The sequence below is a fragment of the Musa acuminata genome, chromosome BXJ3-4 (genome assembly GCF_036884655.1).
Source record: "Musa acuminata AAA Group cultivar baxijiao chromosome BXJ3-4, Cavendish_Baxijiao_AAA, whole genome shotgun sequence".
NCBI classification, from domain to species: Eukaryota; Viridiplantae; Streptophyta; class Magnoliopsida; order Zingiberales; family Musaceae; genus Musa; species Musa acuminata.
Genome location: NC_088352.1, coordinates 3,233,267 through 3,248,196, shown reverse-complemented (window position 1 = coordinate 3,248,196; position 14,930 = coordinate 3,233,267). Strand labels below are relative to the sequence as shown.

Here is a 14,930-nt window from a genome sequence, read left to right as displayed (position 1 = left end):
AAATACAAGACAAGTAAAAAATAAAAAAATTAGGTGGTCCTCGCATAATGCCTATTAGCGAGATGCAATGTTGGGACCGACAAAAACACGAAGGTTATGACGACTCTTATAACCATTCTTTCCTTACAAAAGAGCTACGAACGATAAATCCAATAAGGATCGATGGAGTTTGCAAAGATACCAACAACCCATGTGTCTTCTTACATAAGAGTTACCAACTCGTGCTCCTCATTCCTCACATGAGGGTTACAAAGGATGAGCGAGTAAAAAAAATGTAATGCAAGATAGAGACGAGGATGGTTCCAACAAGACCAAGGATAAAAATAATCATTTATAAAAATTAATTTATAAGATTTTTTTTTAAGTTGGGTGCTCCGAACAAAATTTACAAATGTAAAGATTTTTTCAAAAAATTCACCCATTAATTTATATTTACAGTATAAGAAGCTTAACGAAGAAAATCCAGAGAAATAAAAAATAAAAAGACAAAAGACAAAAGAGGAAAATAGGGTGTCCTACGCAACACTATCTTTTGGGACGAGTCCCGTGTTGTTCTTCTGCCACTTGGTGATTCAAGGGAGAAGAAAAATTAGGAGAACGAGGAGGAAAAAATGAAAGCTTGCCCGCTTTGGATGCCGGCCTCCATGATGATGAGCTTCACCTCTCTTACTCCAAGGTAGGATTTCCTGTCTCTCGATTCTTCCTTCTCGTCCGGAATGTCTCCCTTTTCTTGCTCAGCTGTTGCTCGTTCCCTTTCTTTCTTTAAGTCTTTGTGCTGTCGACCTTTGGGTACGATGCCGAGAGCTGGGCTTGAAATTGGGGATCTTTCTTTGGGTCTCTCTCTTCTTTTCGCTTTGCTATGCACTGGTGTTACACGAACGCATCAAGTAATTCATCATGTTTATGCTGGAAAAGGTTCATCCAAATACAGTGAACTTTGGGAATTCTCTGATGTGTTTGAGTCGTGGATGCCCATTCCAATATGGCTAGCGAGCCCAACAAGTTTTGGTTTGAAGATTTAGAGGTCATTTCAGATGGATTGCCTTTTTTTGCTTCCTGGTAATTGGTTCTGTTAGTTATTTGGAATGGTTTAGGGGTATCTTTTAGTTGAATAGGTTTGGGATGAATGGGATAAGCATGAGAAACACCACCCAATCCAAGCACAGTACCTTCGTATGTCATATGTCCTTTTACCATCTTTTGCAACTATACCATATGGGAATAACCCACTCGACAATCCACTCATCGATGAATAACCAGATTCACCCCTCTCCCCTGGTGAACTCTTCTCCATATGTGGCTCTATCCATCAACAATTGAATATCCAACCATCTTCCCGTTCACTTGTGAGTCCTTGATCAAAGCTTCTTATACATCACATGCTATCAATTCAATCACATTGCCAACAACTTGGTAATGCAACCTTGATTCATCCATGCACCAAACCTCACACATATACCATCATTGCTGTTAAAGTAGCCAAATTATCACCTTGCTACATATACATCACACTTTGTCTTTTACACTTGCATCACACCTTAGGTCTCTTGAGACTGGCCATCTTCGTCTTCCTACTTGACAGTAACAGCCACATCATTTGACTTAAATCATCTTAAGCCGGCATATCTAGCTAGCTCCTCTTGTTAGCCCAACTCAAATCATGGTTTCTGATACCACTTGTTGGGGAATATCCGAGCATAAACCACCTAATAGAAAAGGGCTTCTACACATCTAAGGAACACCATTGACCCAAAAGATTAACGCAATAAGTCATGTGTCTCATGGTCATTCCATTTCTCATATAGACTATCCACTTGCTAGTACGTACTCAACAATGGCACTCGAATAAGTGTGAGATGTTGGATCAAACCATAGAAGAAGTTGGAGCTCTAGGACCATGGCCAATTTCTCTTAGGAGTAGCAGGAGGAAGTTTACTCTGGTGAAACTTTCAGATATTCAGGTGGTAGTATCGTTTACTCATTGCTATGTGTTTTTCTGTAGCGTTTTGGCATTTCCTAGCCTTTCTGATTACGTATGCTTCTACATTCACTGGAACTTCCACTTGTGATAGTGAGTAATCTCGAACTCAATAATTTATACAATCGTCATTCTGATTACAAGGCATATATTAACTGAAGTTAATTTATTTGCAACTTCCCTTTGTTTCTGGTCATTATTGCTTCTCAGAAATCTGGGAGGATTGCTGGGTGGTTCACAGATACTAATATAAAAAAGGCTGATTCACTGGTCATGACTGCAATTTGATCAAGCGATTCAACTTACTATATGTCTTTAAAACTTATGAAATTAGGGCTGCTTTGGAAATGGTTTAAAACTTAAAATGTATGTACTCTTCATTCAATCATGTGTTAAAATGATATATGGACAGATGTGATGCAAGAGCAATTTGGGTGAAAAACTCATATGGAGGTCTCATCCCTCAGACATCATATAGAATATCAAGGAGGACATTTGTTGGAATTGGTGTTCTGGTTTATGCTAATCCTGCTTTTTCTTTACCACCAAAAGACGCAGAGGATTCTGAGACAATCAGGTAATATTAGGTAGCATTCGGAATATTATTCCAGTGAATTCATATGTCAAGGATCATATGATTCTTCATTTTTATACTTTAATACTCAGGTAAAACAGTAAACTATTTGTTTATTAATTGTGATTTCTGACTTCTTTAAACTGATTATATATATCTTATTCTGAAGTATCCAGGTATCGGAAGCTAGATGGTGGTGTGAAAATTCAAGGTAGTATTTCCACATAATTGTGTGTGTGTAGCTTCTGGATTGTTATCAGCATCAGGATGCTTGGATCATCTCTTTTTGTAGTTTGTGCCTACTAATGTTTTTTTCTCCATTTATAGATATCATTGAAGGGGAAGGACCAGAAGCGCATGAAGGAGATCTGGTTGAATTCAACTATGTTTGCCGACGTTCCAATGGATATTTCGTCCATAGGTAAATATTGGATTGATTATTCTACTTACTATGGCACATTTTCCAGGTCCAATGGGTTTTTTATAAGGTCTTAAATATTGATCATTCTCTGAAAATTATCCGGTAGATAGTAATTGGAACAATAAACAGAATAGTTATCTGACTGGTAAACATTTACTAGTGTGTATTGTATGCCTCAGTGCACCAATACGAGATATAGGAATAATTGACTGTTGTGTTAATGTCGATCAACAAATTGATACTGGTATACAGATAATAGTATCAGAATGAATCAGTGCTGTGTGCTCGGTTTACAATGGTATTGAAACTATATATTTGAATTAGCTGTTTGTTTTTTAATCTACTCGTAGGATCATGAACATATACATTTTAGCACAAGGTTAAACCAACCTTGCTATCCTATCTCAGTTAGCAGACACGAAATTTTGTAGAACTTGATAGTGTTGGATCTTTTGTTGTTCTCATAGGCGGTCTTTAAGATATCCTCATTTGCAGTTTGTAAAAGACAGGAGAGAGGAGAAGTGGGAGGCTTTTTTAGGTCATTCTCCCTTCTTCTTGAAGACATTTCTTTCAAGTTGAAAAATCATTTTTACAGTATGGTTTGACAATTTGGGGATTGGATCCGTTCTGGCCCCCGGCCAGACCAGTACAAGTCCAGTGTCTCTATACCCAGAACGTGCCATGCATTTTTTTTTGTAATTTGAGTATCCACGGTGTTTGGGAGGCATTTGTCTGTCTGCGTCACCAACCTGACAAGCTATCAGACCGATATGTATCATCTAGTACATGCCAGTCTAGAGAACCATGGTTTACACTTTCCAGTATCCCAAGAATCTAGAAATGGGGGATGTCACTGTTCCTCCATGCCTCATTATTTAACCTTATATTTTTCATCTGTCTTACCTAATTTAAATCAAAGTGCCTATTGAATTTGTAATGCTTTTGCAATGGAATATTAATATATCAGTTTGCATGTCTATGTGTACATTCAATCTAATACTCTGTCTAAAACCAATCTGTAGCACGGTGGACCAATTTAGTGGGGAGAGCAGACCTGTGGTGCTTCCTCTTGATGAAAAACAGGTTAATTTCCTTGAGTGTCATACCAATTGTTTTTCTTGAAATGAGATTACTATAGGTATGATTTACCCTTACTTTTCAATCGTTTTCATTAGTATTTACATGTGTAAATCTATTATGATATTTACTTTATGTATATTGATGAAGCTTAGTTATTTGATTCTGTGAAAGAACGATATCTCTCACCGTCTGTACAGATTATACAAGGCCTCAAAGATGTTATAGTTGGCATGAAGGCTGGAGGTGAGCAATTCATATTTTGAATTATGATAAAGATATTTACTTGATTATGTTGTAATATCCCAATTGAATGGTCTCATGATCCTTGAAGTGAAAGTGCAAACCTTATCCCTACCCTCATAACATGAGTGGCCGTGGGCAAGGCCTACAGGGACACAAAGACAACTGTTGTGACATGCATACAAACATGGGTTGCAGATTGCAGTATTCATCTACTGAAAACTGCTCTTACGATATATAGGAATGGATTTTTAAACTTTGGGTGACGTTGACAAAGATTATGGCTCAATTGCACAATACAAAATGTTGTCTGTCCTTGATCAATAGTATAGTAAACATACAACTGTACTTGTGGAATTTTCTAGACCTTTTCTCTAAATCAGTCTGGTCTGTCTTTTTGCTATGTTGAAATTTATGTGGAGTTTTTTTTTTTTTCAGGAAAGCGGAGAGCTCTAATCCCTCCTGATGTGGGATATGTCAATGAGAACCTGAAACCGATCCCAGATGAGGTATGTTTTCTCCTTCGTCTTCTCTTGACTAGTTAAAGTAGCTTCACATCTATGTAGGCATGGACTATATAAGATTTAAGGATTAAGTCATTAATCTGTAACCAACTGAATCACAGAAAACGCTTTTTCTCAGATGCCAATCATTATTCTTTAATAATCATACATATTTCATGTTGCAGTTTGGTCCGCGGAGGAGTCTGCTTTCTCATGCGAATGAGCCACTGGTTTTTGAGGTTCAGCTATTGAAGGTGCTCTGATTCCCTAGCATTCGATGGCTGTTCCAGAAACTTCTAACAACTCCTAAGCTGCACGATCAACATCGCCGAGGCCTACTTGTTCTTTCTTATCCTTTTGCTGGAGAAGTTGGAGTAATTATAGGTGTTGTGTGGGGATCCTCTCTCGTATTCTCCAAGAAAATTGTTAACATTGTATCACACAATCTTCAACCGGTTGCATTTCTCAACAATGAACTATCACAAAAATATACCACCATACTATTCAAAAGTTTGCTTGCTCTGATCAGATCAGCTGTTTGTTCATACTTTTTTGCAGTTATATACGAAGAAACAAATCACAGGAAGGAAAGCATGCAAGGTAATGCAAATACCCATTCTAATTGCAAGGACCTAAAGGTTTCCCAGAAGAATACATAGAAAGAGAATGTCTAGTCCTAATTGCACTCTGCTTTAGATCACTGATGCACCTGCTTCATCATGACTAGTCCTAATTGGTAATTCAGCAGAGATGGACTGATGTATCAAGAATCAAATGAGAGGTGTGTGATCAGTATGGCATAGGGATAAGAAATCTATCTTGATCATATGTTCCATTTTCCTTTGTATCCACAATGAATTGGGTTGTGTGGGAATGAAATAAATAAAAAAATGTTTAATCTTAATGATCACCTTTTAATGGGTTTAATCTTAATGATCACCTTAAAGTTATTTTTGATAATTTTCTCAATTACCACAAATTCAAAGGATTAAGATGGAGGGTTCTTAGATAAATTATAAATAAAGTTATAAAGAAAATGATAAAATTATAAATAACATATTATAATAGATTAAAAATAATAAAAATAATTACATCATTTATATCTAAAGCAATAAAAATAATCAAATCTAGTAATAAACTTGTAAGCAACGTACATAGCTTATATCTACACCAAGTTATTTTTATTTTAGAATTTTAATTACATCTCCAAAAAAACTAAAATTCACCCTTTTCTTGAATCAATCTAGAAGCTAAAGTGGATAAAGATCAAATAAATAATCTTAAATATCGGTGTGATAGTGTACTAGATCTATCTATCTACTAAATGAGAGTTAGGGTTCAAAAATTTATTTGGAAGATGTTAATTTTTTTTATTACAAGGATAAGTGATAAAAATAGGATTCAAACACGATATCTTATAATAATCGTCAAAAATTTTATCAGTTAAAGCTAGTCAACATATTTAAAAGGAAGATAATAAGATGTTGACTAACTTAGCTACTTTATCAAATCATCATAAGATTCACATTTATGGCTTATCATTTACTAAAAAATAAATAAATAAAAATATTGATTTTATATTTTTAAGGATATTTTAAGTGTTTAAAAGCTGAAAATATACAATTTATTTCTAGATAAATCACCAAGCCAAATAATAAACCAAAGAAGGTATTATTTGTCCTAAATAAATAACTTCTATTTTTTTTACCCTCCCAAATAAAATACATTGCAGTGGTAATATATAATGGAAGGTAAAGGAAAAGTTAATATTTGGTGGTCTTCACGCGAGTTGATAAGTAGTTGGCCGGTCTTCCCTAATGGTCATAGCATCAACCAACCATGATCGGAGACGAAGCAGCTCCGACACAGCGTTTTTATGCGATTCGTGTCGATCGGCAGAAGATTTATCGCGGTACTTTCCCTCGAATCGCTCAAAGTGAGATCTTTGGGGAGGGAAATTGAGGGCTGAAGCTGCAAAATTTTCGTCTTTTCCACAGATTGTAGGTTTTCTGGAGGAAGTAGACGATGCTTGGTAGGCTATTTGGAAAGCCCAAGGAGCAGCCGAATGCGTTGGCTACGCTGGATAAACTGAATGAGGTGCTTTTAATTTGCCCTTCATGGCTGGTCATCGATGATTATTTGCTTGAAGAGTGATGCTCGCTAGATGGTGGATTTAACTTCATGTAATATGTCATTTTGTTGGATTTCATCCGTGGGTAGATTTTTCGTAGTAGATAATAAACTGTGACATGTTGAATGGGAGTAAGGATTGATGCAGATAAATGAAAAAGAATTAGAAGCAACCCTAATCATATCCTATAAATTAGAAAGATGTATTCACTGGCAAGTCAAGGATCCTTCCAAGAAGAAGAAACAACTGAAGCTGTGATGAATTAGAAAGAAGAAAGATTTTCTTTTAGCTACTGAAAGGAGAAGGGAGGCTTGTTATTTCATAAACTAGGAGGTAAAAGGAGATGGTCGATGTCCCAATTTCCTGCTCATGAGGGCTACACTGGCGAAACCTGTGTTTGTGGCTGATTCATCAGCGCTTGGGATGCTCTATTAATCCTTTAATCATCCTGTTATAATTTCTTAGTATGAACTTGCAAGAGAAGGCTTGCTGGAAAAGTTTGAACTTTTGTTGTTGGCTTTGAATATCCTCGTTATTTGTGTTTTATTTTAAGTGTGTGTGACAAGAGAGCAGTTCTTCAGAATATTCTTTTATTTTAATCTTGTGCTACAAGATAGCAATACAAATTTAATCAGCGAACTATGCTATTTATTGAACATGACATCTACAAATGCAGTAGCATTATAGTGCATGAAGCATGACTGTAGGATGAAAAGGAGTTAGGGGTACGTTTTGCTAATAACACTAGTTTGAGCAATCCAATGTAAAAGTTCCATCATTTTGTGTTTTCAACTTTGTTATATTCACAGATTTGTATGTTAGATGCATAAAACAAGAAGAGATAGTTTGTCACATCAATTTGCATGAGTTTATGCATTTTCCCTTCCAGATTTGGTTATTTATTGTGACTTGTAAAATATAAATTATTTTAGTTGCTCCGATACATGACCTCTTCCTTCCTGGTGTTATACATAATTCAGACACTTGAGATGCTAGAGAAAAAAGAGAAAGTTCTTCTGAAGAAGATGGCCACTGAGGTTGAGAAGGCCAAGGAATTTACCAAAGTAAAGAACAAGAGAGGTAGCTATTACAACTTGCTATTGGATTTCACATGTGGGTTACTTACTTATGGTAGTTGTCCATGATTCTAATGGTGCTAAATTGGAAGAATGATCTATCTAGTTATGGCTTTCCTTGAAACCAGAACCATTATGGAAATGTTGCTTAGAGATCAAAAGTTGTCTCTTAAGTTATTTCCAGGATATTATGTGTACATCTTCATGCATATTACTGCTGCTCTGCTACTAGTCTTAAAGTTAATGTTTGTTACATAACTGATGTTATAGACATTGTTTTGTGAAACTGGGTGTGTTACTATCTGACCATTTTTATGTTGCTTCCATTCGTCAAGGTCTGATAGGTATCTTTTTTGTATGAGTTGAAAAAGTATTATATTGATCAATACATGCAGCGCATGCTTTGAACTTCTAGAGGTGTGGTTCTATATCATCTTGATGATTTAGACTTGATTCAGTTTTGATATTTTCATTTGTACTGTAACCCGATTGCTATTTATTATATTCTGAATTTATCAATGGAAAGTTGATGTAAATGAGCTCGTGTGTCTTCCAGAAGTTTCCTATGAAAGATTTTTTTTATATGTTATTTAGCTACCGCACATGCATCTTCTCATCAATTTTAGCAGTGTTGATGTATTTCATAATACATTTTTGTTATATATTTAGAGAATAACTTGTAAAAACAATCATATGTTTGTAAACATAATTGTTGAAAATCTTTATTTTGTACATCGTAGCTGCTATACAATGCTTGAAAAGGAAAAGGCTATATGAACAAGAAGTTGAGCAGCTTGGGAACTTCCAGTTGCGGATTCATGATCAGGTTGTTCTTTTTTCCAATTAAAGATGGCATTTCCTGAGTGTCTCACAAGCAAAGTTTATGATAGTTTGTTTTTGTGGGTTTGATTTTTGTCAGATGATAATGTTGGAAGGTGCAAAAGCTACAACAGCGACTGTTGATGCGATGAGAGTTGGAACTGCAGCTCTGAAGGCTCTGCAGAAGGCAACGTGAGTGCATATGATGTTTACCTGGAATATATGTTGACTGGACATGTCATATTATGTTTTCCTGCATAGATTCCTATCATTACTGGTTTGGTAGATTGGAGCATGTCTTATCTGTTGCATATGTTTTTATGTCACTCCTTTCCTGTGTTAAATTTGATCACTATTTGTTCTGCTCCGAACTGTAGCTCTGTGATTCTGACATGTTAATTCTGAGAAGAAATGTGTAGCTAATTGATATTGCTTTCTGTTACAGTAATATTGACGATGTTGACAAGACACTGAGTGAAATTAATGAGCAGACTGAAAACATGAAACAGATTCAGGAAGCATTATCTGCTCCAGTTGGACCTGCGACTGACTTTGATGAAGTATTCATCCTTCAAACTATGTCCATTTTACAACTTTTTTTTGCTGTCCTGCATGATGATTTATAAATCATATTGGGATTCAGGATGAACTGGAAGCAGAACTTGAAGAATTGGAGGGTGCTGAGTTGGAAGAGCAGCTGCTTCAGCCAGCTACAACTGCTCCTCTTCCTCCAGTGCATGTTCCTGCCTCTCCATCTCCAACTCGGCCTGCTGACCCGAAAAATACTACTGAAGAAGATGAACTTGCAACATTACAAGCTGAGATGGCAATGTAGGACGAATGTGTGTATGTCGAAAAGATAAAGACTTTGCAATTCATGGTGATAAAATTGTTTGATGGAACTCTTCTAGAAAATCTACTCATGGAAAACGTATAGTAAGTCCATGTTCAACTGAGGAGCCTGTGAAAATAGACAAATCTTTTTTCTTCTTTGCCTATCTTAGTATTTTCAGTAGATAGTGACAACTTAGTTTGCTTCTAATGTACACTGTACTTGGCATGCTTAGTTTTGTTTACACACCAGGGCATGGGTCTGACTGGTTGATAAACTTTGAGCAATTTTTGAAATGTTACAGATGCTAAATCCTATTTCATTGAACTTGATTGTGGACTTTGGATGTGGGTGCATAATACATTCTCTCTTGGGGTTTTTATAGATTGCACTTTGCATTTTGCACTTAGCAGTTTCTAGATTTGGCACACAATAAAAAATGTAATTTTTTTATCCTTATAGTGTGTGTTTATCTTGTGTTATTGAGCCAAGTAAAATATGGACACAAATTATTACTACTGTAAGATATGCTTTTCTGTTTGGAGAAAGCTACTGGCTTGTTGTGGCATCTGAAAGTCTTTTACTTCTTCTGCTACTACAGTTAATTGCTTTTCTACAATTGTGTCTATTTTTCTAAAAGAAGTCTCTTGAAAAGGAACAATTAAGATGCCATTTAGAGTTAAGATTTACCTTGCATTTTTCTCTTACATGCATGTTAATTACTACCTTCCAGAGTGATATTTCTTCCTTCTTTACTTTATTTTTTGTAACACCCAAAATTAATCCCAAATCGGAGGCGGAAGAAGATTTGAGTTGAATTTTATAGGATTAAATGGATCTACTATCATTGATTAAAGTTTAAGCATTTTAGATCAATGTGTTTAGATTCGTCAAGTATTAGCTCATCAGACTAGATTGTTACAAGAAGTAGGAACTTTACATACATCATACAACGGTTTGATTCTATGTTATATTAATCTCGCGTTATTTGTTTAGACTTACTAAATTAATCTCATCGAGTTAATAAGTTTGTTGTCCTAACGATAATTTTGTCATTCAAAAAGTTTGAGTTACATCTTAGATCAGACTTTTTAAAAATGATCTGTTGTTCTATAATAGTGGTGTCTATATTCCCTTGATAATTTGTCTTTCAGTGTATAAGTTTCAGCTGTTGATGAGCAGAAAGAAACAGGCTTCTGGTCTTCATATCATCATCTAATAAAAGGTCCTTCCTTGCAGAAAATTATATCAATTTTTAATCAGATATCTGGTGATGCACATAAATGTCATCCTATTCTTATAGAAGAAAATAATGTGCACAGGGATGACAGTGATGAATGTTTTTGGCTTCCTTGGGCAGTCTGTGGTAGCATTTAATGACACATTCATCCTTCACTGTACTTCTGCGGGAGATTTCCCCACCTGATTAGGCCCTGCAAGCTCTCTATAGTGATTTCTTCTGTAGTGTCACTCCTAGATTGATGATTGTTCTCAGACATCTTGGAGCTTAGGTTGGATGTGTGGATAGAGAATAACAGCCAACATTGTTGCAGAACAGATTATATTTGTCCTGTTGTAGTTGTAGTCTGATATCACTCGGTTAAGGACAGACAAGTTTTTGAACTGAGTTGATGTGTAATATCTCTAGCAGGAATAATGAGAAAAATGTGGATGAAGGGTGAGGGGATGTGTAATACTCCTGCACTAATTCTCGACCGTGATTTGTACTGAGTTGATAAGTTAGATATTTAAGTTAAGATCCAATTAAACTCCTTTCATTTTGGTTATAGATCTCTTAAGCTCTTATAGTTTACTCATGTATAAAATAACTCATATATTTTTAAAAATATAACATATAAGTATTTTTTATTAAATCTGAGTTAATAGACGTTAGACTCTATTTACATTATATGCTTACTCATAATAAATTATTAATATAATGACATGTATAATTTATAATTAAAGTTCATTTTAGCCCCTATAGTTAACGGACGTTAAGTTTAAAAATACTAAGATATCTATCAATAGCGGGAAGAAACACCATCGTGGAAGCAACAATGGCTCACAAGGCGTCAGAAGCTCCTGAGCTTGTCATCAGCATGGGAGAGGCTACTACATGCGATGCTCTACTAGGTAGTAGCGGGTTGATGTTGCTACTAGTGATTGTTTCTATGATGATGCCTCAAGAAAACCCGTGAAGAAAAATCCACTATGACGATAGCATAGGCCCAAATGGGCTTGAGACTTGTGAATTAGGAAAACTTGATCCGTACCAAGAAAAATCTACTATGGCAAAGGCACAGACATAAATGGGCCAAAGATGCATGAGTTGGGTTTTGGTAAATCCGTCATGGCAACATAGGCACAAATACGTTCGAGATACGTGAGTCAAGAAAACTCAATCCAAAATCCACTATAACAAGGCACAAAACCAAATACACTCGAGACACATAAGCCGAAAACTCGACCCGTGTAAAAAGAAATCTGCTACAGTGGAGACGCAAGACCAAATGCGCCCGAGACGTATATATTGGGAAAACCCGACCCACATCAAGAAAAATTCATCATGACAAAGACGCAGGACAAAATATGTTTAAGGTGTACAAGTCAAAGAAATCTGACCTACACCAAGTGAAATTCGTTATCGCAAAAACATAGGGCCAACATACCCAAGACACTTGAATCAAGAAAATCCGACCTATAAGATGAGATCCCTAATCATATGAACTAAATGGCATGCTTCGAACCCATCTCGTAAGAGCTCCGCAATATACCTTTGGGGAGGAGACAAATGATAGAAAATCTATTGTTAGCCAACATATGGTTGTCATGTGAGATCCAAATCACTGTCCACCCATGTGCCTACATGGATGAAGATTTAAAACAAGAAAACACAAGCTTCCTTCTCGTTCATTATGATAAGGAAGGTAATTAAAAACTTTCTTATTTTTCTTTATAACAAGAAAGACAATCCCAAGCTTTCTTCTCATTTGTATAAAAATATATTTTAAATAAGGGGAGGCTCTTTTTTTTCAAACTATTCAAACTCACATTTGGGAACATCGGATTACTAACTTGAACTTCAGAGGGATCGGATCGAGAAACCTCTCCCGACCTCGGTCTTCATGAAGGTAGATCCTCGAAAGTACAATATTTTCATCTTGGATAATCTTACGCACATGTTTGGACTATATCAAGCTAACCAACACGTCAACAAGATTCTTCTGACAATAAATTTACGCTAAGGTAGCATTGATGTTAATTTTTTCCTTAATAATTTCTATGTAAAAAAAATTCCTTGGATACAATTTTATTTCTAAATTCAAATTTTGGTGTGCGAAACTAAACAATTCATTTTCTGAAAGTGATACTTCCCATTGGCAACAATTCAAGATTAATTTGTTGCACATCAAAGGAGACATCGGAGCATAGTCTCACGGCATTCTGTCGTTCCTCTCATTCAGTGTTTTGTACCACTGGAATCCATCCCTCGGAGCTAACGCATTAGCTACCCTCCAAGTTTCCGATTGAATGCTGTGGACCAGACTTGATCTACACTTACCTAAGCAAATGCAATAAAGAAGATAAACACTTCACTATATTTTTATGGATATACCATTAAGGACATCTTGATTCAATCTCTTTGCCACATGCCGTCATCGAAGTTCCCATCTGATGCGTTATACGTCCATTTCTTTGTCAACTTTGCTTAGGGTTGAAGAGACCTATCCTTCTTCTGATCCCATGCAGAACACTCAATCCAATGAACTCAGGCCATTATTATTCATTCATGATGTATACTAGCTCTTCACAACCCTAACTTCAAGGGCTCTTCCCTTCTCTCTCTCTCTAAATCTCTCCACAGTTCTGTGTGCCCATTGCACGTGGATGATGCTTCCCGCTGAATCCATCACTTACTGCAAGTTAATTATCACCAATCCCGAAGTTACCTTGTCTCTCCATTCTTTTGTCTTCCATTTATTTGCTCAACAACAATGATATCTGTCCATTAACTTGCAGCAAGAGCTTACTTCCATGTGATCCGCAGGAGAAGCGGAGTAAAATAAGCTGTTTTGCTGCTTCATATCTGAGTTACCCAATGGATGGATGTCTTATCCTTGGCCTGTACACAAAGTAACCCTAGCTATCCTTCCATTTTCTACTCTGAACACCCACCATTGCATGAGCTTGCCAAGCTTCTGCACGTTAGGAATGGTTCCAATCTAAGCAACTTTGAGGTGCTATAACCTGACGATGAATGAGCCAACTGTGTCAGCTCAAGCGGATTCTCCAGCAAGTCATTTCAGAAAGCTTTTTGGACTGAATCATTCTGCATGTTTCAGATTTCTTTCTCTAAATAAAAAAATCTAAATTTTGACAACGGAAATACACACGGCCGTACATGACCGAACACCCAAAAATCAAGTTTAGAAGGTCAACCTCTGGTCGAAATATGAACTCTTTTGGTGGCATGAGCAAAAAAGACTAACCAATTGAAAATAATATTCCTTTATATCCAATAAAAGAAGATATTAGCATTTGTGTATCTCGAATCAAGCTCAAAATTCTCTTGAGGAGGAGGAGGAGGAGTCTACCAGATAATGATATGCATCGTGACTTTAGAATGCATGAACCATTGTCTAGATTCATGATCCATTGTCATGTGACAAGGATACTTGAGTCTGAATCATTCATTCAAAAACATTTAAGCTCATATTAATACTTAAAGCTAAGTTAGACCTTTGTCCACTTCCGTCTTTGACTAAGTTAGACCTTTGCTCACACAGACCAACAACTAAGGCATGTTGTTGACAAAGGCAGATGAAGCACAGGCCCTCCTCGTACACTGTTGCTTTCAGTAAACAGATCTCCACAGTAACGCTTGTCGACATTATTCTGGTGCCCACAACATGAGGAATTGTGCAGCCATGGCACTGTGGGCGTGGCCAGTGGTAGGTGGCCACTGCACGGAGAGAGAGAGAGACAGTGTGTGTCTGCTTTGCATTGCCGCACTCTGACAAGCTTTCCATACACGTAATGTTCACGAGGGGATGACGTGGAGAGATCAGAGCGTAGAATAGAGGAGCTCTTTGTCCAGAGAATGGGAGATCCGACAGTCCTACTCAGAAACAATAGAGACGAAGAACAGATAGAAGAGGGAAAACTTCTCATGCGTTTGATCTGATTCATTTGCTGCATGATGAAGAACATGAAGTACGTACGTTTGCCATCGACAAAGCTCTTGTTGTGGTTCTTGAAGTCTTTACGTGCAGCTT

General features: G+C 36.6%; 2 protein-coding genes across 2 annotated transcripts; both read left to right on the top strand.

The window, feature by feature from the left end:
• Nucleotides 1-2,382: 2,382 nt before the first annotated feature.
• On the top strand, nt 2,383-5,341 carry LOC135635029 (peptidyl-prolyl cis-trans isomerase FKBP16-1, chloroplastic-like). Its single transcript, XM_065145829.1, has 7 exons — nt 2,383-2,555; nt 2,729-2,763; nt 2,880-2,973; nt 3,996-4,056; nt 4,251-4,296; nt 4,732-4,802; nt 4,982-5,341. Exons 1-7 carry the CDS (start codon nt 2,383-2,385, stop codon nt 5,057-5,059), a joined length of 558 nt encoding a protein of 185 aa, XP_065001901.1. The 3' UTR covers nt 5,060-5,341.
• A 1,233-nt stretch (nt 5,342-6,574) lies between these two features.
• Nucleotides 6,575-9,905, top strand: LOC135637323 (vacuolar protein sorting-associated protein 32 homolog 2-like). Its single transcript, XM_065150008.1, has 7 exons — nt 6,575-6,708; nt 6,794-6,893; nt 7,908-8,007; nt 8,744-8,829; nt 8,923-9,014; nt 9,268-9,382; nt 9,466-9,905. Exons 2-7 carry the CDS (start codon nt 6,822-6,824, stop codon nt 9,655-9,657), a joined length of 657 nt encoding a protein of 218 aa, XP_065006080.1. The 5' UTR covers nt 6,575-6,708; nt 6,794-6,821; the 3' UTR covers nt 9,658-9,905.
• The last annotated feature ends 5,025 nt before the right edge of the window (nt 9,906-14,930 follow it).

Coding starts and splice junctions, on each gene's coding strand:
- LOC135635029 (XM_065145829.1), top strand. CDS start 2,383: ATGGACAGATGTGATGCAAGAGCAATTTGGGTGAAAAACTCATATGGA. Junction 2,974..3,995: donor AATGGATATTTCGTCCATAG/GTAAATATTGGA, acceptor ACCAATCTGTAG/CACGGTGGACCAATTTAGTG. Junction 4,803..4,981: donor TGAAACCGATCCCAGATGAG/GTATGTTTTCTC, acceptor TTCATGTTGCAG/TTTGGTCCGCGGAGGAGTCT.
- LOC135637323 (XM_065150008.1), top strand. CDS start 6,822: ATGCTTGGTAGGCTATTTGGAAAGCCCAAGGAGCAGCCGAATGCGTTG. Junction 8,008..8,743: donor CAAAGTAAAGAACAAGAGAG/GTAGCTATTACA, acceptor TGTACATCGTAG/CTGCTATACAATGCTTGAAA. Junction 8,830..8,922: donor AGTTGCGGATTCATGATCAG/GTTGTTCTTTTT, acceptor GATTTTTGTCAG/ATGATAATGTTGGAAGGTGC.